The sequence below is a fragment of the Columba livia genome, chromosome 2 (assembly GCF_036013475.1).
Source record: "Columba livia isolate bColLiv1 breed racing homer chromosome 2, bColLiv1.pat.W.v2, whole genome shotgun sequence".
NCBI lineage: Eukaryota > Metazoa > Chordata > Aves > Columbiformes > Columbidae > Columba > Columba livia.
The window spans coordinates 47,403,306-47,428,544 of NC_088603.1; the positions used below are offsets into that span (position 1 = coordinate 47,403,306).

The following is a 25,239-nucleotide window of genomic DNA, read 5'->3' on the forward strand; positions in this document are numbered from 1 at the left end:
ACACTTTGCAAACTGCATAAGTTCACAACCAAGCACTTGGTGGTTCCTCCAGCTACGTCCCAGAAGCTCGGTGTGAAGCCCAGGGCTGCTCCTGTGTGCACAGACAGCACAGAGCCACCCGCTGACTCCACCGGGCAGGACCCTGTGCTGCCCGAGATGCAAACCCTTCCTCTGCATCAGGCTGAGGAGTTTAAATCTGCCCCTGCTTCTTCGTCTGCAACGATGGGTCTAAAAGCATGAGGAAAATTAATACACCAGACCTGCTCCCTTTGTTCGTTAAATTAAGTGCAAAGTTCCCAGACCTTCCAGCAAACCCAGGTTTCCTTCTCCCAAAACCTGAACTATCTCATCTGCTATTAAACTGCAAAGTGGCACAGCAGGTAGAGGAAAGGCTCAACCTGCTGCTGAACTTCTGCCATCCTGGGGCAGTAAGTCAGTTCCATCAAGCAGGATAATTAATATTCCCATTGGGAGACCCTCACACGTAAGTGACCCCTTTCCACTGTCAAGTACCAGCAATAACCTCTGGTGGCAGCCTGGACCCAAGATTTAGGGGGGAATGTGCCTACCGCCTGTTTTTCTGCCATCTTCAGGACACACTGATCCTTTCAGAGCCAACCAGCACCTGGGGGTTGGGGGGAAATCCTGGCAAGTCTGGGAAACCACCACCTTTCCCATCCTCAAGCGACTGCTCTCCCAGACATCCTGCAGGCACAGCCAGCCGTGGCCACCCCCAGGGGGTTACCTCCAAGGGACGCCTGCCACTGCTCCCCCGGGGCTCAGCGCCCTTCTCCCTGCCTGCGGCACACGCAGTGACTCCTCCACAGGCCGGAGCCTTCCCGCTCACACGTGGTCTGGTCAGGCAATGTAGTTTTAAGACACGGAGAACCAGAACTGTCAAGGAAAGTTAAGCACCTCCCTGCCAGCAACGAAAGGTACTTCAAAAGATGCTGCTCGAGGTGCTTCTCAGCACAGTCCTCCCCAAAACTACTATGCTATCTCTGCTTTAAAAGTTAAGAGGTAGGGTTAAAAACAAAAAAAGGCATCACAGGAGGAAGAGCTTCCATTCAAAGCTAAGTAATGAAAAAAAAAAAAAAAAACAAAAAACAAAACTGAGGAACTGAAAAAGCACAACCAGGAAGGTGCACAGGGACAAAAGATTCTGCAGGTGTGAACCCTGCAGTGACACTTCGCAACGAACCCTTTCCACGCCGAGTGGTGGACTGCCTCCTTACCGAAGTAATCAGCCTTTGGACGAGCATCCATCTCCTGCTCCAGGCGCTGGGTCAGTGCCTCCAGCTTCAGCTCAGCCGCTGACGGTCCTTGCTCCGGCTGCGGAAGAAGGGTCTGGCAGGGCAGCTTCACCTTCGCTGTGCTGGAGCCCTCCGGGTGCCTGGCGTCCGGCCGCGCACTGCTGGTGCCCTCTGGGAAAGGGGGCTGTGGAGCATCTGGAGTCATCGGCCCACGCAGGGCCAGGCGCGAGGAGCTCGGCTCAGGCTCTGTGCTGCTGCCATTGGGCTGGTGGTTTTGACCGTGGGCCACAAAGTGGCCAGCTGGGCCAGGGTGGCTGGTGGCATGCTGGTAGTCCACGCTCGGGGCAGCAGGAGCGGAGCTGGAGGGGAAGGACAGCGGGACGCCCTGGTACCACAGCTGGCTGACATCCCCTCCGGCCCTGGGACTGCAGGGGTCAGCAGTGCCTGAAAACCCCCGGGCGGGCTGCACGGAGGAGGCCGAGAAGGAAGACGGCCTCTGCTGTGGCATGGCCCCCGGCGCCCCCTTCTCCGTCCCCACTGAGGGTGCTGGAGGGCTCCAGGTGTGCGAGAAGGAGGAGGATCTCCGGTCCCCACCGCCGCATCTGCCCTCGCTGCCATTCTCTTGCCTGCTGCGGCAGGGCTGGGGGTCACCATGGCTCCCGGCATGCTGCTCCCCTCGCCCCGCAGTGGGCTGTGAGCCTCCCGCTTTGGGGATCCTGTCGGGCTCCGCGTCCCGGCCCCGGTGCCCAGCCTGGCCCCCCGGGGCCTCGGCACGTGCCCCGCTCTCGCCGACGCCGCGCTCCCCTCCGTCGTACGGCCTCGCACGCAGCGCCTCGGCGGAGGAGCCCGGGGGTGGTTTGGCACCCCGTGCCACCGGTGGGATGGGCCGGGGGGCACTGAAGGTGGCCCCTCCGTTCAAGGCGGCCATCAGCATCTCCTCCTGCTGCTGCTGCTGCTGCTGGAGGTGGATCTTGGCCATTTTGGTGGCGAAGACCCGCCTGGTCTCCTCGAACTCGGGGTTGTTGCCGGCAGCTTTGTCCACCCGAAAGAGACCGTCCTTGGAGGCCTCGTACATGTTGAGGTCTTCGATGAACTTACTGGCTTCCAGACCCAGGTCGTCGTACTTATCCATCCCGCCCGGCTAAGCGGGATGACCCCCGCCTTCCTCCTCCTCCTCCTTCCCGCCGGGCTCAAGCTACTCCCGGCCGCGCCGGCCGCTCCGTCCCGCCGCGCCGCCTCACTCCCGCCGCGCCCGTCTCCGGAGGGGGTGGAGCGAGGGGCGGGGCCATGAGGCGGGGGGCGGGGACTTCCGCCCGCCCCCCGCCTCCTGGCCCCGCCTACCGCACCGCCCCCGCGCCGCAGCCGCTCCGTTGATTGCGTGTGCAGGCGATCCGAAGATGGGATTTGGTGTTTATCGCTCTTCTCCTGCAGATAACGCTGATTTTCTCACCACGTTCCCCTGGGGAGTGTCCGTACAGGCCCTTGTGAACCGTAGAATCATAGAAGAGTTTGGGTTGGAAGGACCTTTAAAAGTCATCTAGTCCAGCCCCCTGCAATGAGCAGGGACATCTTCAACTAGATCAGGTTGCTCAGAGCCCCGTCCAGCCTGGCCTGGAATGTCTCCAGGGATGGGACATCGACCACTTCTCTGGGCAACCTGGGCCAGTGTTTCACCACCATCACTATAAAAGATTTCATGTCTAGCCTGAATCTTCCCTCCTTTAGTTTAAAACCATTACCCTTTATCCTGTCATGACATGCCCTTCTAAAAAGTCCGTCCCCAACTATAACTACCAAAAACCCCTCAGAAGTCGTGGCCACTTGTCATGAAGTCACGGCCAGCCGTCATGAAAAACTAGAGCACCCCCCATGCAAAACTGTTAGTAAAATTGTATTCCCTAATTATTATACCAATTAATCTTTATAATAGGAAATTATGTTAAGTTTATATATACATATAATGTATACACACTTTCTTTATATATATACATAGGTTTTTTTACATTTTACATGCTGCGTAGGACCCTAGTGCATTGTAAGGACAACCCCCCACCTTGCAGAATAAAGGATAGCCCTGGACTCCTGAGACAACACCTACATCCCAACCCCTCCAAAACATCTGTGAAACCCTCCCCTTGTCTGGCATCACGGACAACTGTCGCAAGACCGACTCCAGGGGCATCTAGATCAGGAAAGAAGCAGATGGATGATAACATTGTAAAATCATAGTTGCTTTGCAAGACAGTGACATGTCTGCATTAAGTAGTGATTGGTCAAGTCACACCTGCGCCCCTTGAAAGGTGTAAGAACTGAGTGTAAACCACATTTGGGGTGTCCCAGTGTGAACAGGACACCTCATGCCAATGAATAAAGACAACCTTGTGATGCTGTGATTTGTATCCCAGCCTCTCTCCTCCATCCGCATGGGCCTGTTGTGAAATTTTTGTGGCAAACCCAGATGGGGTTTCCCAGAGGTTGGGGGGCTGCAGCAGGATCTCTGGGGGAGAGGCTGGTTTGCGGGGAGCCATGGTGCCTCTGAGTGACTGACTGATGCAGTTGATTGCTACAGGCCCAGGCACGTGTCCTGCATGCCCAGGACTTGTTGTTTTATTCTCCCCCAGGCTCCAGCAGGTAGGACCGGATGTTAAGGAAGGTAGAAATTCATTGCCTTTAATAATTGGGCTGCAACCAAAATGTGTCAGAGACCAAAAATATCCCCGTGCATTTTTGACCAGTTCCCTTTCAGAAGCACTGCTTTAGCAACTGAGGCCAGATCTGAAATAGCCTGACTCTTTCAGAAAGTTTTGGCCCCATGTGCTTAAAAATTATGGCACTCTGAGTCCCTGGAAGAGGTGCCAGTATTCTCACAGAGCAACCTCCAAACGGGTTTGGAGCCTCCAAAGAGGCTCCAAGCAGGACCGAGAGCCTCATCCCTGCAGCAACATCCTTGGGCTCGAGCTTGAGCTGATAAACTTTAGACTCACTAAAGTTAGTCTAGCATAGCACAGCGTTAGATAAGGGGTTTTATGGTTTCTAGGGAAGGCAAGAGGGTGGGAATCCCAGCGCAGGGAAAAGCACAGCAGTGGGGCTCCCCCACTCCCCAAGAGTCAGGGAAGGGAGACCACAGCACATGCTGCCACTAACCATGGCCTGCCAAGTTTTTAAGGGATCGATAGTACTGGAGCTTTCACACAGTATCAGGAAAACAGTTAATACCAACTATCAAACCTTTCTAAGACCAAAATGAAACAGAGCAGCAGGTGGATAAGGATGGAAGTGTGAACCCCACCATCGCTTCACTCGTGGGAGAACTCTGCAACATTAGTGGACAAAGAGCAATTGAAAAGGAAATTAAACATCCCTCTTGCACCTTCTTCCCTCCTCCTCTCCAAAGCATGTAAAGTTAATCAAGGGAAGGTATGCTCCTATCCAGCAACACAGCTGGTGTCTATTGTTTGTACGGGGTTTTTTCTGCAAACACACCAAGATGAGGCTCTTCAGACCTCTAGGAAACAAACCCTTGGCAGAACAGAAGTATTTGGGAATAGACGTATCTATTTTCAGCTCTCAACAAACAAACCAAGGAAGAATCTGTAACTTCCCTCAGATCATGGCTTTTTTTCCCGACTTTCCTTTTTAAGGGTCATGCATACATTTTCTGCCATTACTTTTTATCTGACATCTGTAAGTCGCTTTTACAGTCGGACCCGCAGGAGCCCACTGCCTTGGGGCGGAGGGGCAGCAGCCTTCTTGTTGAGTGACTGCTCTGGATGCTGCTTCACCAGCGATGTAAAGCACATTTCCTTCCTATACCAAAGGATCACATCAGCTGTCTGCAGAACAATGCTCGCGCAGACGACATGGAAAAGGCTGCCGAAGCCCTTCGGATGGGGAACGGTGGCGCTGGGCTTGGCTTCCTTCCAGGCTCCACACGCGTGAGCAGACACTTTGATGGCAAGCGCCTTCGAAGGGGGAATCGCAGCCAAGCGATTCAAAGGCATTTTGGTGTTTGATTCGCAACGCTTTCGGCCAGCGTCAGGCAGCAAAATACCTTTTGAAGTTTCATGCTAGGATTTATTCTTTCTGTGAGACTTGGGCTAGGGGTATTCCCAAGCAAGCAGATGATTAACTTGAACTTTCTACCAGACTGAAGATGTAATACTACACTGACTTGCGAACCCTCACGCTGCAATTAGATATGGTCTCACAGGTTTATAGTTCCTGTGAGTTTTACAGCCCATGCCTATTAAGGAGTGGAAGGGTCCACGATTGCTGTCATAGCACAGGACCAAAATCTACGTGTCTATTTGAATTAACTTATTCTAAACCCTGTCCCTTGAAGAAAAACAAAACAAAACAAAACAAAAAAAACACATTGCTCATTTAATCTGTTTTTGTTCCTGTGGGCAAGGCTTACATGCTGCATTTACTCATGCAAAATATTGCTGACAGCTTGTAACCCAGCCCTGCTCTACGTGGCAATCACAGCTGCCCGTGGGGCGGAGGGAGGCAGCGATGTGGGGAGAAGTAGCCCTGAGCAGCGTTCCCCAATTTTGGCCCTGAATCGGTGGGAGCACCGTGGCCTTGTGCCAGGGTGGCAGAGCCCTCTGGGGCTGGCGAGGAGCCATGGGCATCGGCAGGCTGGGGCGAAGCGCTGCCTGCCTGGGTAAACAGGGAAGTTGTGAAGGAGAGCAGGGAGGGGATGGTCTGTCTTTATTTCTTGTTGCCACGTTTGTCTCTGGGCTCACGTTGCGGAGACCTGGAGAAAGTCCCCGCACACACACCTCCCAGATAATTTTTGTTTCTGAAAGAAAACACCCGCAGATTTTGAGGCACAACAACTGCCTGGGGCTGTATAGTTTGTGGAAAAAAGACAATTAGGAGGTGTCTGGGTGACAATTTATAGCTAGATCTTTCTCCAAAAGCAACTATCCTATACTCACTATTCGCAAGCAAACCAGCACAGGGAACCAGAGGCTGGCAGCACACCAGTTTCTCCGTGGACGTTTCCAGGTCTGATCCCCGGTGCCTGTGCCTCCCTGGGGCTGTAGCTGTCCCAGGCAGGTCATTTCCCGCAGGAGCCTGGACTATACACACCACTGAAATGCCCGAGATACGTGCTCTCATGTCTTCTAGCGGGAAAGCAATAAAGGCTTCAGTGCTAGAATATAAACAGAGTGAACAATTTATAAGGCAGAACTATTTCCAGGATGGAGCCTGGCTTGGTTCTTGCAGGAGCAAACGCATCTCTCAGTTCTCGCAAGGCAGCGCCGCAGCATCTCCAAACTCTCAACTGTGAATCGCGCTGTGAAGTGATTGATGAATGCTCCTCTGGCTTTCTAATAGAGATTTTTCAATAAATGTGACATTTATCTGCACCAGCCGGGTGCTTTGTACCAGGACGATGAGGCACAGGGCTGTAGGGTAAATAAGAGGGTGGCAGGGCAAGGATGCGGGGAGCTGGCAGCAGGAGGGGTTGGGGGGGTGGCTGTGGGCAGGAAAGCCGGGCTCAAGCTGGGGGCCAGGCTGCTGAAAGGGACGCTGTGGTGGTGAAGAGCCCAGACCTCAGCTTCTGCCTTCCGAAAAGTTTGCAGGAAAGCGGCAGGGCAGGGTTGGGAGATGTTGATCCTCCCCACAGCTGCCCCGGGCGCCTCTGCATTCCTCCGAGAGGCCTTCCCTGCCTGCTGCCCGTGCTGCCTGCCCAAACATTTAACCCCCGAGCTGCAGGGGCAGCCCAGCTGCCCACCGTGCAGCCTGGGTGCCAGCGGCCCCTGCCCCCTGGGTCAGGGCAGAAATGGGTCCCGACTAGGATCTTCTGCTTCTGTTGCACTACGACTGCCTGCTACGGGGCATGATCTCTGCTATAAATTACGCTAAAAGTCGTTTAATTAACACCAGTGGCACAGAAGGACAAGGGCAGCACTGGAGAGCTTTCCAAACTGCCCTTCTGGAGCAGTATGGACACTGCACAGAAAGGCTTTCAGGGTCATATTCCCTAAATGACTGCACCCTGCAGTGTCATTTCAGTGAGGATGCTGGGGGCTGTGCTCACAGTTAGGTAAACTGAGGCGGGGCAGGGTTCCCTGGCAGGGCACCCTGTGGGGAGGTGAGAGAAGCCACAGGGAGTCACCGAGGTGCCAAACAGGAGCACAGACAGCAGCAGAGACAGAAAAGGCTGTGAATCCCTGAGCTGCAGTGGTTCAGTCTCCCTGAGGAAGGACAAAGCTGGGAGCCAAGTGCTCAGCTGCTGCTCTGGGGCAGAGAACGTCCTTCATCTTCCTCTCTTCAGTACCTCCAGATGCCATCAGTGGTGGTGGAGACCCTGGTTTTTCTTTGCTGTCAGTCCACCAGGCCAAACACTTGCTTTCAGTGATGACATGGTTGCCCCAAAATAATGCAGGTAGTTTGGGTGGTTTTCCTACCCCTGCTTGAAAGAATATGGAATAGTTTGTTTTCTCCGTTTTCTACTAAAAGGAGCCTTCTATCAGGACACGAACTTGCCTGGAGAATTTTCCATCTCCATTTCCCTGCCTCTTTATCAGCGCATTAACACAAACAGCACCGTGACCTGTTTAACCAACACATGTGGCCCTCAGTAATCCTCAGCTGGAAGGACTCTGCAGGTCAGATGACATCCTGCCATCAATCATTGGCCTCACATGGCTTTGTGGACTTGGAGTGGACGTGACAGACACAGTCTGTGCACCCACCCTGTTCTTCTGCGCGTGTCCTAGGAGAAGCTCCCTGACTAACAGATGTTTTTACATGCTCTTTCACATGGGAAAATTGGGAAGTATATATTTTTATTGCACCCTTGCTATTTCATCCAGCCACATGGATCTCCAGGGATGGAGACGTACTTAAGGAAAATATTCATTTCTAAAAGCTCCTACGATTTTTTTCACAATACGTTATTGGCTTAGCCAGCCCGACAACGCACGCTCACATTTGTGTTTTGCAGCAATTAGTAAGATTTGCTAAATACATTGCTGTGTATTTAAAGACAATTGATTTCCCTTTGTGGCAGAAAACAATTTCCTGTTACACTGATTCTCTTAATCTCCATCAGAAACAAACCCTGGCTGCCAATGCCAGAAGCACGTCACGTTCCTTTATTAAATCACACTCTTTTCTGCCCCAGTTATGCGTCCTGTGTTTATTTTTCCTGACCAGAGCACTGGATCACCTACAGATGTTATGACTATCTGTATTTTGCTTCACACACCATTGGCGCTAAGCACAGTTATCAGAGAGCAACTCTGCTTGCTCGGCAGCTTGTACATCTCTTCTGACAGCAGGAGGTGGGTGCACTGGGAGAATCTTGGACCTTTTATGCTCAGTTTTGGCACCTGTAGAAAACTGCTGGTAGATAAGGAAGTTCAGATCATTAGATGTGACTGTGGGCCTTCCCATTGCAACCAGCCCAGAGAGTGTGCTTGTATCCAAGAGAGCAAGCACAAACGCACACATTTCCGTCTATCTAAAGGCACGTTCTGCTTTGAGTTATACCGAAGAGGATCAGGCTCTTCAAATAAAAGAACTTCTTATGCCCCAGATGTCCCAAGCTGAGCATCACAAGTGCAAGCAGAAAGAATATGGATATTTAGCTCATTATCCTTAAGCCTTTTCCATTTACATATTCCTTTGCTCAGTGAGCAATTTGGCAGCCTAAAAGAGAGAGCAAATTGGTGTGGCACAGGCAGATGAGCATCCAAGGAAAAGTCCTGGATGTTCAGTGTCACAGGGTACTTTTTATGAGATTCCTGTGATCAAAATCTCTCACAAGTTTGGCTCATGTTCACCCGGTAACAAGTACAATCATCTGCTTGAAGTTCCCAGTCTCTCATGGCCAACACAAAGGCTTGCAGACAGAACAAGAGCCAACGGGTCTCGTCTGCAATGTCGCTAAACCCAGGCAAAAAACCTCCCACTCAGAGACCCCAACAACTTATAAACTTATAAAGCCAGGAAAACCTGTTTAAACTACGCATAAAACTAGAGCTCATTTTGTATGGAAGACAATGCTGGTTTGCTACTTGCCAGGGCTAAAGCCAGACCTGAACTTATGCAACGCAAGGTTTACTTGAGCGAGATAAGTTCCACAAAACACGAAGATCATGTGTGACTTGGGGCCTCCTGGGACAGATGGAGTTAGTGAATTGAAAAAATCCTTTGTGGTACCGGGAAGTCACTTCATTCAGGAAAGGGAAGAAAAAAATCCCACCTTTCCTTCGCATATCATGCAAGGTTTCTTTTATCATCCGGGCTGCAGATGAGAGCTCTGATTCCGTCCCCTCCTGTGCAGAAATAATGCTCCAGTTCTGCTCTCCTGCTATGGCTGGGACATGCTGGAAACCACCTCTGATCTACTGTGGTCAGCCTCATGTTGCTTCTTCAAGACACAAACCCCATTCACATATAAAAAACCCCAATACTGCTGTAGTTCCAGCAACATTTTTTTAAAGTCAAAAGCAGAAATTTTCTGGACTGTTAGAAATCCATGGGGTAATAAGTAGATTTACCACTTGGGTCCTGGTGATAGATCTGGCTCCAAGTTCATTACTTCTCTTACTGTCCTTTGACACAAAAATCAGCTCGGATCATAACAGGAGGGGACTGAAAAAATAAGGAAGCGAGAAAAAGCATACAGCAAAACCAGTGTATGTACTTTTCCAAGTTGGTAAATGCACATAAATAAAGCCAATCCTCCCTCTGTAAACTGTAATAAGGATTGCAAAACTAGAAAAAAAACCCAAAAAACAAAACAAAACAACCCTGTCCTCATTTATAGCCAAGCTTGTAGAAAACTCTTATATACTGCAAACCTCCCTAGGAAGGGACAACCAGCAGAGTGCTAATTAACATTCTTTCTAGTTCATGTTGATGGTAAAAAGTTTGGAGAAGAGGAATAGCTTTCTGTGAGGCTCTACACTGAAGAAGGAGAGACAAAGAAGAGGCACTATATGACCTGCGTTATCTGTGGAATTTCTCCCTCCAGAACAAGCAGGCTTTTACAAAGTCAGAGCAGAAAAAGACATCATTAACCAGATGTCAGTTCTGAGGCATTACTTTAATCCGGTAAGTCACTGAGAGAGCGCAGATTTTATTTTGCACCAAATTCTGGTGAAGGGCATGGAAAAAATCAGATTTGTTCAGCAATACCCTTGCATAAGATTTTTTGTTTGTTTGTTTGTTTTAAGCACAGGTGGGACAACCTGTCTAGGGAACTGTTTTAGCTAGTGACCTGAGCTGTAACATCGTTCCTTGATGTGATGTAAAAAGCCCTATTGCCTTGCTGCAAAGCAGCATTGGCATGACCATGTCACCTCAGTCACTGGAGATAATAATGAAACATGATGAAAAAACGATGAAACACCCACACCTAACGACACATTTTTCTACACAGTCGTGTCTTCCAGCATATTTCAGTGCCCCCATCACTCCAGTGTCTGAGATCCTGCTCATGAAATCAACAGTATTGGAAAAGTACTTGGTGTCCTTTCAGGACTTGGCCAATTTTTATTTTTCCAGAAGCAATGTTTGAAGTTTGGACTTTTTGGAAATTCTGCTGCATGAGCAATTTTGGGGTAGAAAGTGTGCCAATAATTCTTTTTAAGATTTTATTTTACTTAAAATAGAAATGCGATACAGACTTGATCAGTGCCATGACCAGTCTTCTATCACCTTGAGTGACAAGACACAGAAAATGCCCCTTCCATATTGTGGATGTATTTCTTAGAGTAGTTTGTCCTGGGTCTATCCTGCACGGTTTAGCAAATCTCCCATATCTTCTTTGGCTCATCATTTCATGGAATAAGGACAGTGACACCAAACCCATTTTAATGCGTGTGATGAAGCGGTGCAATCTGACTGATCACCCACCGGCACCTTCACTTCTAACTTCTCAAGAATTCTCTCCCAGACTTTGAACTCCTGCACTATTTAGCTGCTTCAGGGTCACACGCTCTGTGGCAACCCTTTAAACAACCTTCAGCATAAAGATGCATCTGTACCGTGACACAAGTAACAACTGTTGAATAAATGAGAGGCATCTGCAATAAATTATTATTTTTAAAAGGCTCGGTAACAGGATACAGCCTGTGTATCAGTATTGGTCCCATCTAGGCACAGACCAAACTTGAAAGTCACAACTATCATAAGATAAATGACAATCGTGCTTCAGAGCAGTCAGCCTTGTGAGAAGCTTCAGCAGCTGTCAGGACAACTGCACAACTCCACAGCTGGCACCTCTGCCGCCTCTCAAACTCACACTTACCAGGGGATTAGCCTCTGTCAGATTTCCTGCATCATCTCTCTCCCTCACTTTTTCACCTCCTTTTTTGTATCCTCTAGACCACAATGAATTTCAACTTGCTGTAAACACACTGGCGTGACTTCTGGCCATACGCTTTTTGTGCAATTGCCATTCGCTACCTTTCCTTTTTTAGCCTGTAGAAGTCCATTCCTTATTTTGATTTCTGCCTGATTCACCGAGTGACATCTACAATTCGCTTCCTCTAGCAAGAGCAAATACCCTGCCAGTGCTAACACCAATAAACACTGTGGGCTGCTCTCGGCGCTGCAGTGACTGCAGCTTTTGTTTAAAGACACCGTAGGGCTGCTGAGCTTACAACGCCTTTCTTCATCCTTGTGAATTTTAAAAGATTTTATTTACACCAAACGTGCCACCTTTCCCCCAAAGAAAAACTCTGTTAAAATGGTTCCACAGGGTGTGCTAAACTTTTAAACAGAAAAAAAACCCCAAACAAACAGGACTGTGCTGTGCTACAGATTTTACTTTAAAGGATCTCTTTCACAGTCCTTTTAGGGGCTTCTGAACAGGAGTTTTATGACTTTACAACAACATATATGTCAGGCAGACACTGGAATTCAAATTATTTTAACTCCAACTAAAGGCCTGTGTTTGAATGTCTGAATGCATTCCTTTGTGGCTGAGATTTCTAGAGTCTTAAAACTGCAAAGACTGTATCTTCATTATAAATATTCCATTTCTTAGTCATTCTTGTGTCAAAGGACTGCTGAAGAGAATATCTGCACAAGTGTGCTCCAGGAGGAAGCAGAAATCAGAAAACTTTTGTTGCAGAAGTAGAGACGTGTAGCCTGGCATCTCTGCCATGCAGCTAGATCTTCGGTACCAAAAATGTATAAAACCAAAATGAATATTGGTACTGCTCCGCAGGTAACTCACACTGCAATGTGATCTATCTTGATCCTAGTTGCTTAGAATCTGTTGGACTTATTTACTGTTAACAGGGAGATTTTTGTTGGTTTCCTTTGCATATAATACAGATGACTGCTGGGCTGGGGGGGGTTAATACTCCCTCTCTATTTGCCTACCTAGTTCTTCTTGCCACCTTCTTCACTGGCTCATAAATGGCTGGTTTATGGGACTACTTAGTTTAATGGCTGTTAAAGAAAAGGCATTCTTACACAATGAACCCTGTAATTGTCTCTTTGGAAACCCGTTTTCAAGCATTTGCTAAATACAATAAACATTTCCATGTGGACATAGCAGCAATGCAGAGCACAAATAAAATGGCTGAAATTACGCACGAGAATGGCTGTGTTTTATCAAAGTCTAATTAATTTTTCAGAAACATGCTGGCTATTTCCACTTAATGAAGCCCCCCAGAAAAATAAATAAAAGAATTTCAATTCAAGTTTTACAATCTAGGCACTACAAGAACTAGCAGCAGAGGCAAAAGCACACTGTCTGCCCTCCCCGCTGCTGCATTTCTAGCAGCCGACTCATCCCTTTCTTGAATCCCCCCGCGAGTCTCTGAGACGGTTCACGCGTGGGAAGTAATGTCAGTTTGGTTCTGTGCAGCAAGAACCTCCAGCACTTTGCTGAAGTTGGATCTCTCAAGTGTGAGCCGACAGAAATATGCCAGCGAGGAAGGAGGATTCTGGCTAAAGCGGGGCTTGGCAAAATGATCTGACCTTTTTCTTGGCTTGGCTCTGAAACATCTGTGAAATGTATCAAACCACCCCATTCTGGCTACCTGCTGTGTGCCCAAGGCCAGTGATGAACAAATCCTTTTTAAACTAAAGCTCTGTAGTAACATTTTCTTATCACTTCAAATGTTAGTTAATGGTAGGCTACCCAAATAAGAGATAGAGGGAGCAAAGACTGACTGCACCTAACATTTGGTATAGCACATACTCAAGGCAGTTGTTTAGTCCTGGAATCATATTTGTGTCTCTGCATTTAGCCAAGCCAACTTTCCAATAGGATATATTCCTGACACTAAAACCCCTGTGCTTCGTATCATTTACATTCTGTTACAATCATTTAGTCCTGTGCTTCCTTCTCATTCTCCTGGAGAATATGGACAAACAGCATCTCTCTGTGACCTGATAAGAAACTTTAATTCCATGCATTTCTCCACACTGAAATGAAGATTTAGCAGCAACCTGATTTTAACAACACGTCTTTCCCCATCGTTACATGAGATCTATATAACCATATCTGGTATTTTTGAATTGGTTTAATCTCTAAAGATTCCAGTTCCCTTTTATAGTCCAGCAGATTCTTCGCTATTCTTGCACTAAGAAGTTGATAAGGGCAGTCCTTGGAGACAGAAAGGCCTTTTTAATGGTTCTTCCTTGGAGATGCTTGGCTCCAAGCTCACTTTGAAGAACTAGCTCATGGACTTCTTCAAAATTGCGGGCTGCTTGCTGAGGCACAGGAACTTTGCCACAAGCTTTGTTATTGATCTGAAAAAGAGGGACATGCAAGCAAGAAAAACAGAAGTTACTAGATTGATTTGCACAATTTCCCGAATCCAATCCAAAGCATGCATCAAACTCTTTGTTCTCCAACACCAGACTTTCCAAGTAGAAGATAAAATGCTCCATACCTCCTGTCCCTCTACTATAAAATAAGAAAACGAAACTCTGACTCACAAAACTCAAGGAAAATTGAAGAAGTGGCCATAGGACGTCTTAGTTTTGAAGACAGCAAGCAGCATGCGACTATGCAATGCGGCGATCTTCTAAGTTTAAAAACATGATAGTTACACAAGCTGAACAATGAGAGTGAACACAATGGTTTGTCACGTGGGAATCCTGGTTTGTACATACTTTCAGGCTGCAATTTGGATTCTTTACAGCTAAGCAATTTCTTACAGATATTCAAATGCAAGATTCATTAAAATAAAAATATTTGTGGCTGAAAAGATATCTGAAAGATTCACCATCGCTCATTTTTAGAAAAATAGGCTTTAAGTCATTATAGGTTGCATTCATACTAAACACATGACTCGTTAAACCAACACCAACGACAAAGATGACAACCACTTACAAGTTAACGCTTTCCTGTGTGTAGCTGGTTTTCAGAGCAGCTTCCATGCTGGTTTTGCGTCAGCAGGGCAGAATCATGTAAGTAAAACTGTGTAAGGCCTTCAGTAGGAAGCACCTTAATTTATAAAATTGTCTTAAAAATATATTCTGTTGTCCGGTAAGAGCAGATAACAGAGACTACAGAGCCTTACTGTGTACCTTTCTGGAACTGGCATAGAATTCATTATTACAAAAGCTTTCAGATTTATATGGAGTATTTTCAGTGGATGAATGGAAAGAATATCAATCCCACACTTTAGTAAATTAAATAATTCAAATTTTTTAATCCAGTTTAGTCAAATTACTTGCATAAAAATCTGCTGCAGGTACTACAGATCTTTGACCTTTAGACACCATTGTAACGAGTTTTCCATTATCTAAAAGGAACATATGTTGCTATATACAACTTGGACATAAAAATGTGCACAGCTTGGTTTTCATCTGGATTTTATCCAGGATACATGTATGCAATGCACCACAAATGAGAGAGACCCACTCCACATACCTAGTTTGTACTTTACTGAAAATAAAATAATCTGTGCAACTCTCAGAGAGAGGAAGTTGGGACAGATTTTTAAGGAACAAGATCAACTCTCACATCATAGAGTTATAAAATCATAGCAGCTGGATGAAATGCAGCTTGGATGAGTAATTTCTGGGTTTTTTACTAGGCTTTACATGAATTTTCAGTGATAATGTAGGTAGGCTTTTAACCGTTCCTACACACATCCATAATGTGGTCTCATAAAAGGCTGGCTGTGTTAAACTTGCCTTTAGCACCTTGTGCAAAGTAAATCCCTTGAAAAACAAAGAAGAGTTCATTTTTAAAGCTTTTGTGAAAAATAAATACAAGTACTTCTTTTTGACAGGGCACTTCAGAGAAGAAATACATTCCCCAGGAGAAAAAAAAAAAGAAAACGGTAAAATCCAAACAGATAGGGTTTTAGTGAGACTATAAAGCAAGCTTGTGAGCTCGCTGCTAGGACACCCAGCCTGTAGTTCAAAACTATGCTTGCTTAGTTAAAATGTCATTCACGGTCCTCCACGATGCAAATTAATATGTCCCAGTGGATGGAGGTTGGCAGGGGGAACCTTGCCACAACCAGCCTGTTTGGTGCTGTTCTCCACAGAAAAGCCGAGCGGTCTCACTCAGCTCAGTAAACAACTGACTGCCAGCAGTCGTGTTTTCCTAGAAAGGTCGAGGAGCCCGGGCGACCTGACGCTGTGCACCTTCCCACAGCGTCTCTCCTGATCTTCCCACACCACGCTGCGAGCCGAGTCCAAAAGCCCCCTCCAACGGGTGATGATTTCAGCACACGTTTGCAGCATGGCTGTCATTATGTCGTAGCTATCCCAATGGAAAGCTAAATGCACTAATGCCATTCTTAAAATAAGCATCTGTGTAATAAGCATCCTATTCACATATTCTTTTAGTCGTGGGGTTAGATTCTCAGCAGGACAAATCTCTTCTGCTGGGCTTCCGTCTCCCTCCAGATCAGCATAACCCTTGGCAGCTCCAGGTAAAAGTGCCAGTACAAGAAACTGGCAGCTTTGTTTCTCTGAAAAACCACAGCAAACTGCAGGAGGAGAAACAAGTGAGGCTTGGGTCCTTTGCTTCACTAAGGAAGAAAGCTGTTGGTTTTTTATTTTCTTTTTCCTTTTTCTTTTTTAACATTTGACATTTTATACTATTTTGGATATAGAGGGAGCTAGAGGGAACTGGAGAGGTTATGAAGGATTAAATGAAGTTGCAGAAGACTGAAAAATAAGCTCCTGGAGGGTGCAGAGAGGAATTTTCAGTTCAACTCAAATATTTTTTTTACCATTGATGCATAAGTCTTCTGAGAAGTAAAAAGGAAAAGAAATATCTGTGAACTTTTAGGCCTTCCTCATATGCCAATGCAAGGAAAATGACACCAACTTTTTTTCTTATTTTATAAAAACATTATACAACCATAGCTGCTAACAGTTCTGCACCACCTAGAAAATGTGAGAAATGCTAGTCAGAAGGGTGTTTATAGGATGAAATGCACACTACGTCCAGGTCAGATTTTTCACAGCATTAACAACATAGGCTATGATTAAAAATATTCAACTTTGCAGTAAGATTTAGAATAACAGATACGATGCACATTTAGTGAATCTAAGTGTCTTTCTTGCAGGCAAGATACAGATCTGTGTTGTATCAGCCAAGGATGCAGTGAGTTGGTTGCTTCTGCTGCTTTGGGTTAAATATGGAAAGACATAACTCCAGCACAGACAGGAAATAATGAGGTATTTTGTGTCAAGAGAAATGAAACCATAATGTCTCAGCAGGCAAATCCCTGGCTGCCTGAGGCAGTTTGATGTCTTGAGAAGAACAGGGTTGTGGCCCGAAGACTCAGAGTGACTGACTGTGCAGCCTTGTGAGCAGACATGGCCTCTTCACAACCAACTAATTCCTCCATGTGTCGAGTGTTTCTTGGCTTAATGAGGGCCATTCTGTTTTACAGCCATACAAAAACTTACAGTGTCCACAAGACTTTAAAATATTCACATTTCTGATGATTTCTCCCTGCTCCTCTGTATTGCCCTTTGCTCTCTTACAGCAGAAAGCTAGTCACACCCTCCAGGCACTGTTTTTAAGAATGATTCGCAGTTTAAAAAAGGAACCTGTCTCTCTGGTCTTCCAGTCACTTGCTTTCTCAAAACTCAGGAAGGTGTTTACATACATCACATTCTTCCATGAATATATGACTGAGAACATAGGGGTTGCTTTTTTTCTTATTACAAGATTTCTACACAATGCTATGGCTTTGACAAAGTAAAACAGGAAAGGAAACAAAAATAATTTTCATAATGGTTGTTTCAAGGAAAATTAATTTTTATTCTTCTGTTTTCCTTTTTTTTTTTTTTGAGAAGGAAGCTTTAATGTCAGCAGAAAAATATCAGTGAAATATTTAAGCATTTTTGTGTTCAGTTGTAGCCTTAAAAACATTAAAACACTGAGTTCAGAGTTTTCCCTGTACTGCTGAAGCTTTTATTTTAAATATATATTTAATAACACGTTTGCTTTAACCACAACTGCAAAGAAGTTTCTCTAATTACACTATTTCTCATTCATGACTTCCTTATAAACTGAACACCGGAATTTAAGATGTTTGCTAGCTGTGCTTGAAGGTGAAGGTTTATTTTAGGCTGGAGCAAAGTGATTATACCAAAGCGAAGCTTTTTGTGGATATATGACCTTTTTACTGGCATAAATAAACACTTAATCACTTAAGAAAGGAAGAAAGAAAGAAAAAAAGGCAATAAACCCACAGCGAATATTAGGCTAAGTCTGCTATCAACCCCAGCTGGCACTTCAGTCCTTCTCCTTGGTTTGGGAAAAGATGCCAATTGAATTTTAGAAAAAATAGGTTTTTAGCAGCATTTCTCCCTCTGTTCAAGTGACTGTGGCTGAGAGATCTGTCAAGATATGACATTATTTGCAAAGATACTTGGATTAAGGAAATCTACAGCAATATAACTCCCCCTGAAGCCAGCCAGTCTCTTCCCTGCTCAGAAAAAAAAAATAGCTGAACAAAAATAACTGAACTTAATCCTCATACCCAAAGGAGCTAACATAAAAAAGTATATAAAATACAGATGAAATGCACTGCTTCCGCTTCCCTTACACACACACGTGCGGGCACACGCACAGAGGATGAAGTTTTACATGACCAAATGACATTTTTTCCAGAGGTGCCATCCCCTTCAATGCCCAGAAACACAAAAAGTGTTGAAGTTGAAACATTTAATTTAAAACATTTAAGTTTACAATGTCTGCATGGTATATTCAAGATTATTCTTTGGTGAACAGTCAAAAAGGCAGGAGCCCTGCAGATCTAGTAGGATGCAGCTACGTAATTCCAGGCTGCCACAATGCCTGAGCATGAAGCACTAGAGCGCAGGTTGACCAGGAGCCAGTTGGTGGAAGAGCTGGTGGATCCCACCCCTGGCTCCGGGCCCCACAGCCTCTCCACGGCCTGCAGTGGCACTTACTGCTACTGTGCTCCATGTAATGATAAAGCTTAATGATGCTGAATACAGACTAGTTAATTAGAGATGTAGGGGGAAAAAAGACAGTAAACTGCACTGTGCATGGGCACATACACATTTTGGAAAACTACAGGTTAACTAAATGTAGTTTTATGCCCACTCTTCTACTGGACTGCCAGCTCTTTCCCTAGACCACGAAGGTGTTAGAGCTCAAAGAGAAACTGGAATGCAGTTCTAACATTAGGACAGACACCTGCTTTTTCTCAGCCTCAATCTGCAAATATGCTGTGCTGAGATGTGCCAGAAGTTCAGCCCGAGGCAGACAGGAAATGTCATTTGGCAAAAATCACAGCAACCCAACCCAGCTTATGATAAGTTGTATTAGGCAACCATAGCACTACAGGTACCACAAGAAATGTCACCTAATTAAACATTTTTGTACAGGGCCAAGATCATTAATTCACTCACTGTCAGGCAAAACATCTCGAGGGACCTGTATCTGGATCACAGTTTTGACTGTACTGTCCTTGCCCACAGGTGTTCCTTGGTCGAATCTCTGCAGAGACTAATATGCATCACTCCAAAAGATTTATATTGCCTCCCTTCCAGACTTGCTGCATTTTTAAATTTAGGAAACCATTTTAATTACTCAGCACAACAGTAATTACAGCTTCTATCTGACCTGTCACTGAGCCACCTCAGAAGGGAACTGACTTCCCCAAGAGCAGAAGTTTTGCCATCTTCTGAGCTTGTAATGCATTAATTGACGACCACTGAAAAGAAATTAAAACACTCTTACCAGAACAGACATCTCCACAACATCTGATGGCTGAAGGTACTCTGGGTCTACTTTGGGCCAGGACTGATGCAGCACATCAACATCCCAGTGATGATGAGTACAAAGTTTATTCTGCATATGTGCCAAACCTGGAAAATTAAACCAGTCAAACATTTAGCTGTACTATAACCGGAACATTTGATTTTTGGAATTTGTCTGATAAATAACAATAAAATAAAGTTGGCTTTAAAAGTACGTCCCTTAGGAGGAAATAACATTGTTTAGATTACCACACAGCACATCATAAACAGAAATATATACATTGTGAGCACATTCTAGATTTGGATTAGCACTCCAAAACTTTGCCAAAAGCACAGAAGACCACTGTCTATTATTTTAAATTGTAATACTGCAACACAAGCTGACCTCTATTTCTAGAAGCCAACCATAATACTGAGTTTTTTTCCAATAACAACACCCGCTTGATTAAAATTTTACTAACAACTCGATCAAAATGATACACAATTTTAGCTTATTATTTTACCATCTGTAATATGCTAGTAGTCTCTAAATTTGCAAGTCAAGCTACTTGCAAGATTTTCTCATAGTATTTTAAGTATCCATTTTTTCAGAAATTAAAGGTGCTATGTAAGAATACCTTGCATGGCTTGATCTCCTTCTTATTATATGAATGCTCCAAAATGCTTTATCCTTTATTTTAAAAAGCTCCTAAAGTGGCTACAAGTGATCTTTTATTAAATGGGCTTTGCTCTCCCTAAGACAATTAATTCGTGATTTGTTTAAGTAATAAGAGAATGGGATGCAATTCATTCTGAAGCTGCATTCTTTAACTGAATAAAAGCTTCTGAGTCAGACTTATGTTGGTATTTACTCCAGCTGTAGGACAAAATAAAAAGATTTCACATAAAAAGAGGCTGTCAAATATGATCAAGATTGATGATGATTGCTCTTGTGATTCTCATAAAGCCAGGGGATTTTTAAATTAAAACCATTCACTGTGTATGAATAAGAATACTGACTAAAACTGGTTTTAAGCACATGTTTCATTCAGAACTGCAAAATGTATTTCAAATCTCTTCTGGTTTAGGGAAACTCCAGCAAAAGCATAAAGAAAACCTGTTAACACAAGATTTGCTGTTGAGACTGAGGTAACTGAAGCTGTTCGAAACACAGCACAGCAGCAGACATAGGAGCTAAACCAGCCCATCGAGAATACATACTTTAATTTACCTAGCTGGATTGTTTAGACTAGAACATTAAATTACAGCAAACAGAGACATAAAGGGAATGCAACTTCCTCCAGAAAAATCTGCCAGATTTTTGTCAGCACTTTTTCAGACAAAGCACTTGGGTAAAATGACACACAGCCCTGCTATTTGCTGAATGATTCAGAAAGGGGCAGTGGGGTGGACTGGTGAGAACTGTTTCTAACGGCAAGCAGGAATGTGCACATTTCCTAAGAATAACAACTAAGCCGCAATCTTATTAGGTAAATAATTGATTAAAACACTTTCATGGATTTGGATTTGTGTATTTTTTTTCTCCTGTGACAGCCGCTCTGAAACTGAAAGAGCAAGAGATAGGAACTCAATCAGAAAAAAAACCATCTTTGCATTGGTGATTCATTATCACGCTGTCTTTAAAGACAACAGCTGCTAAATTTTTCCCTTATTGGCTTTTAAACATCCAGATGAGCTCATTTCTTTCACATGCCTTGTGGCAGAGGCATGCATACTGGCCACTCCTTTTTCTTCTGTTGAAGTGGATTCTTCAAACTATTTAAAAAACACTTTCTAATAGAAGTCAAGAGCTTCTACCTATGAAAGGAAAACCAGGGTCACTTTTAATCCATGTGGAGGCTGTCAGTCCTAATAAACCTACTACTAAAAACAAGTGTATTCTGAAGCACATAAAGCATGACCAAGCACAATGTTGATCTTCTGTTTCATTCTCTTGCCACAAAATGATCTATGAGCTTATCCATAATAATAAAAAAGTGCAAAAGTCAACAGAACCAGTTTCAGAAAACTGTTTGACAGGAAACTAAAATGAAGGTTTTAGTTATGTTGCCTCTTTGGCTTCCTGCCTTAATTCATATTTTGTGAGCTGTAGAACACAGAAAATGCAATGATCTGATTTGCATTTCCAAATTACAACACACACAAAACCAGAAACTCGATCGCTGTGATCCAGAATGGCGATGGTCTACTTGTCAGGACCACGCAGACCTGCCTCCAGCCTTCCCACCTGATTCTGAGATGTTACACAAAAGTGTTGTTTGAGAAATTAAGAACCGACCATAGATGTTTATTGAGAAAACATTAAAAACCTGTTTTACTTTCTTACTGTATTGGAAAGTGCTGTAAAGCACATATGATGAAGCAACATGCATTTTGCTTCATATTTTTTGACTTATTTTGCTATTATGGCTATACATTCTCTTGCAGATGTAGCACGGAAAGACAACTGAGTACCTTTTTACTTACTGTAAGCCATATACTTATATGTACAGTCATCTTTCAAGACAGATCCAGGACTATACTCGTGCTCAATCTGAAACCCTGATCCTGCAACTGCATCTGCTGCAATGGATTTTTACTAACAAGCTAGTACTGAAACAAGGTTTCCTTAACCAGTAACTCACATCATTAGAGTTCAAGTTAAATGCACACTGTAAGTGAGTGTGTTGAGAGAATCACTGAATAGTTCTGTTTGTAAGGGACCTTCAAAAGTCATCTAGTTCAGCCCCCTGCCATGAGCAGGGACATCTTCAGCTAGATCAGGTTGCTCAGAGCCCCATCCAGCCCAGCCTTGAATGTTTGCAGGGATGGGGCATCTACCACCTCCCTGGGCAAAGGAAGGGACAGGACAAGTCTAGCAATGTTTCAGCTCATGGCAATGTTTTATAGCATTACCTGAGTATTTAGAAAATGTAATACTTCCCCTGAGGTGCTCTCTGGGGGACAGAGCAGGTTCTCATTTCAAAGAGACTTAAGAAGGAAGATGTGGAAGCAACTGTGTAGCAGCAAGGTAAGTTAGGACACCAGGGTAATCGGAATCTTACAGAAATAAAAAAACACTAGAAAAAATTATCTGTAAAATTCCAGCAGTACTGGAGCTAGTTTGACACAAAATTATGCAGGCAAGAGAAAAATATGTGAATATGGAGTAAATTGAGTAATTTAGCAAAATCAAAACAGTGGCAGTATGTGCTAAGTAAAAATCCACCACACTAGCAGATGAGCAGTGTGGCAGGATGCAAACCCCCCTCTCTCCCCCTCCCTCCTTCAGTATGGAAGGAGTAGGCACCTCTCCCTCTCTCTCTGCTACTTGAGGCTAACAGCTTCTTTTGTTTGGCCCCAGAGCACCCTGGCCAGGGCCATTAGGAGAAGGGAGTGCCCAGGGCCACTGAGCCGCTGGGCACCTGTGGCCAGTGTGGGGGATGTTTGGAGACTTCAGGGGCACCCACAGCCAGTGTGGGGGTGCAGAGAAGCTTCTAGAATGCCTACAGCCAATAAAAAACGTGATTCTTGTCGAGACTCTGCCCATTGTCACGGGTCTCTCGGAGCACGAGCAAGATGCCGCCGAGAGCCCCCTCCCCGGGATGGGGACTCCGCTTGCCTCGCCGCCATGGCTGTGAGTAAAACAACTCGCAGGATTGTGAGTATATTTATACTTTCCGTGCACATATGCACGTGTAACTTTCCGTGCTCAATACCAGCACATGTAAAATTAATCCTCGCATAATCGCGGCTGTATTTTCCTCCCGTACTTCCACATAAGGACGTGTAACTTTCCGTGCACATTTGCATGCGTACTTTTCGTGCTTAATACAAGCATGTGTATAAATTATTTCCTCACACAATCGCGAGTGTATCCACATAAGCACGTGTGATATTCCATGCACATTTGCACGTGTATTATAAATTTACTCTCACAGGATGGCGAGTGTATCATAAATTTACCCTCGCAGAATTGCAAGTGTACACTTCCTATACTCACTACGAGTACGTGTATCTCTTTAAAATAATCCCACACCATGTTCAGGCAAGTGTGTACTTCTCCGGGACTCAGGGATGGCTCCGGCATTGTTTTGGGTGAAGCCACGTGCATGCACTCTCTGGACCGCCTGTTGTATTAGTTGCTGCCCCTTAATAATTTTCCTCAACTGATATCCGAACCTGTATTCAAGGCACTTTTGGAGTGCTAAAACCCTGTTTCTCACCGGTTTAATAAAAGTTGTTTTGGACCCTGTTGTCCCTTAAACTAACCTCGGGGTGCTTCCGTGACAAGCAGGTAAAGTCTTTTAAAAGCTCAGAGCAGGATCACGTAACAGTAAGCGGAGATGCACTCCGGGTCAGCATCTTACTTGCCTCTGCAGCCTCTTCCAAGGACAGGACTGTTACCATGTTACTTTGTTCTTGATGTGTTTTTTTCTATGTAATGAATCTTCCTATTTGACACATTCAGGCAAGTTGCATATCTGAAATACCCTTCTGCAGCCCGGGAGGGATATGTCTGTCAGTTTTATGTGAAACGATCTGCAATCTCAAATAAATAAGAGCAATACAGTAACAGCAGTTTCCAGACAGCTCTGAGAAAAACTGTGTTATACTATCGGCATAGTAGTACAGAACCGGGTAAAGTCAGAAAAACTTACATTTACCCAATACAGTACTAGGGGATCATTTTATGTGTTCCCTAGTGACAGATGCGGAGCACCAAGTAGGTGTGTGAAAAACCCAGGTTACTAAAAGCTGGCTCTAGAATATGCTTCCAATCCAGCAAACTCCACATGAATCCTTTTAACCTTCTGAAAATGATCTATCTTCCTCCAGTTGGATGGACTCGCTGTCCTTCACTTTGGGTTATTAACTCTTGGAGGGAAACAAAAAATAAAATTCCAAAGTGTGTTTTTTTCTTGGATTTGTGAAGGGGGACTTCTGCACTCAGATTTTCCATTAAAATCAGCAACATCAATTAGCTTCTACTCAGCTCTGTCCTTTGCTAAAGCTTTCTGGAACAAGGACTGAATTTAGATAAAGAAATTATTTAACAGAGCTATTGCAATGACAGTTAAAATGCTGCTAAGACAATTATACCATTATGAATCCCAATAATTATATTTCATTTCAATACATCTTCAGATGTGTTTATCATCAGTGTATATCTTTCATGCGCTATCTCTAATAAAAAAATGTAACAACTCACAATAAGCAGTTTGATATCCTTGTCAGGACAGCAAAATACTGTACTACTACAAACAAGCTAAACCAAAAACCACGTCTCAGATGGTGTCTGTATATTCCTCAGATACAAGGTTTCAGGAAGGAAACAGATTTCCTCATCCTGTTAGTGTTCATAAACTGCCAAGATATCAGCCGGATGAACTCTTCCCACAACCGAGGGGCTGCAGTCGCTTTTTATGTTATTAAGTGATAAACCAGTGTAGCCCCTGCACAGCTAAGGCCAGTAGGCTGATGCACCAAAATACTGAAAACTGTTCTTCCTCTCAGCAGGAGAAAGAACTCCTTCACACTCAAAATATCAAAGCACTGGGTTACTGTTGTTCAGCTGCTGAAAGGTGAGGCGCTTCTCAAACAGCGTTCAAGCAGCTTTTCCCTTCGCTCACACTGGAAATATTTACTGCCCATACTGAAGTATCCTCTTCATCCGGCTCACAAGGGGACCAAACTCTTCATTCCTGCCTGATGCATGAAAACAAGACGGTCACATATAAACTAAGCCCCATGGGAGAATAAGTCTTCAGCTGCACAACAACAAAAATTGCTGTATCTTGAATCT

At 44.8% G+C, this 25,239-nt stretch overlaps 2 protein-coding genes across 5 annotated transcripts in view; both read right to left on the reverse strand.

Moving 5' to 3' along the window:
* LIMD1 (LIM domain containing 1) overlaps positions 1 to 2,532 on the reverse strand; it is a 42,152-nt gene extending 39,620 nt beyond the window's left edge. Inside the window, exon 1 of one of the 3 annotated variants that reach the window (XM_065051763.1) lies at positions 1,236 to 2,529. In XM_065051763.1, coding sequence (XP_064907835.1) covers positions 1,236 to 2,385 — 1,150 coding nt within the window. In that variant the 5' untranslated portion in view covers positions 2,386 to 2,529. Of the gene's footprint in view, positions 1 to 1,235 lie in introns of all 3 variants that reach the window. The other 2 variants (XM_005512165.3, XM_021300728.2) reach the window with 2 other exon arrangements.
* An 11,088-nt stretch (positions 2,533 to 13,620) lies between these two features.
* Positions 13,621 to 25,239, reverse strand: part of LARS2 (leucyl-tRNA synthetase 2, mitochondrial) — an 87,528-nt gene continuing 75,909 nt past the window's right edge. For both annotated transcript variants that reach the window (XM_065051765.1, XM_065051766.1), the window contains 2 exons: positions 19,435 to 19,562; positions 13,621 to 13,991 (listed from right to left, as the gene is read on the reverse strand). In XM_065051765.1, the coding sequence (XP_064907837.1) occupies positions 13,812 to 13,991; positions 19,435 to 19,562 (308 nt within the window). In that variant the 3' untranslated portion in view covers positions 13,621 to 13,811. The remainder of the gene's footprint in view (positions 13,992 to 19,434; positions 19,563 to 25,239) is intronic.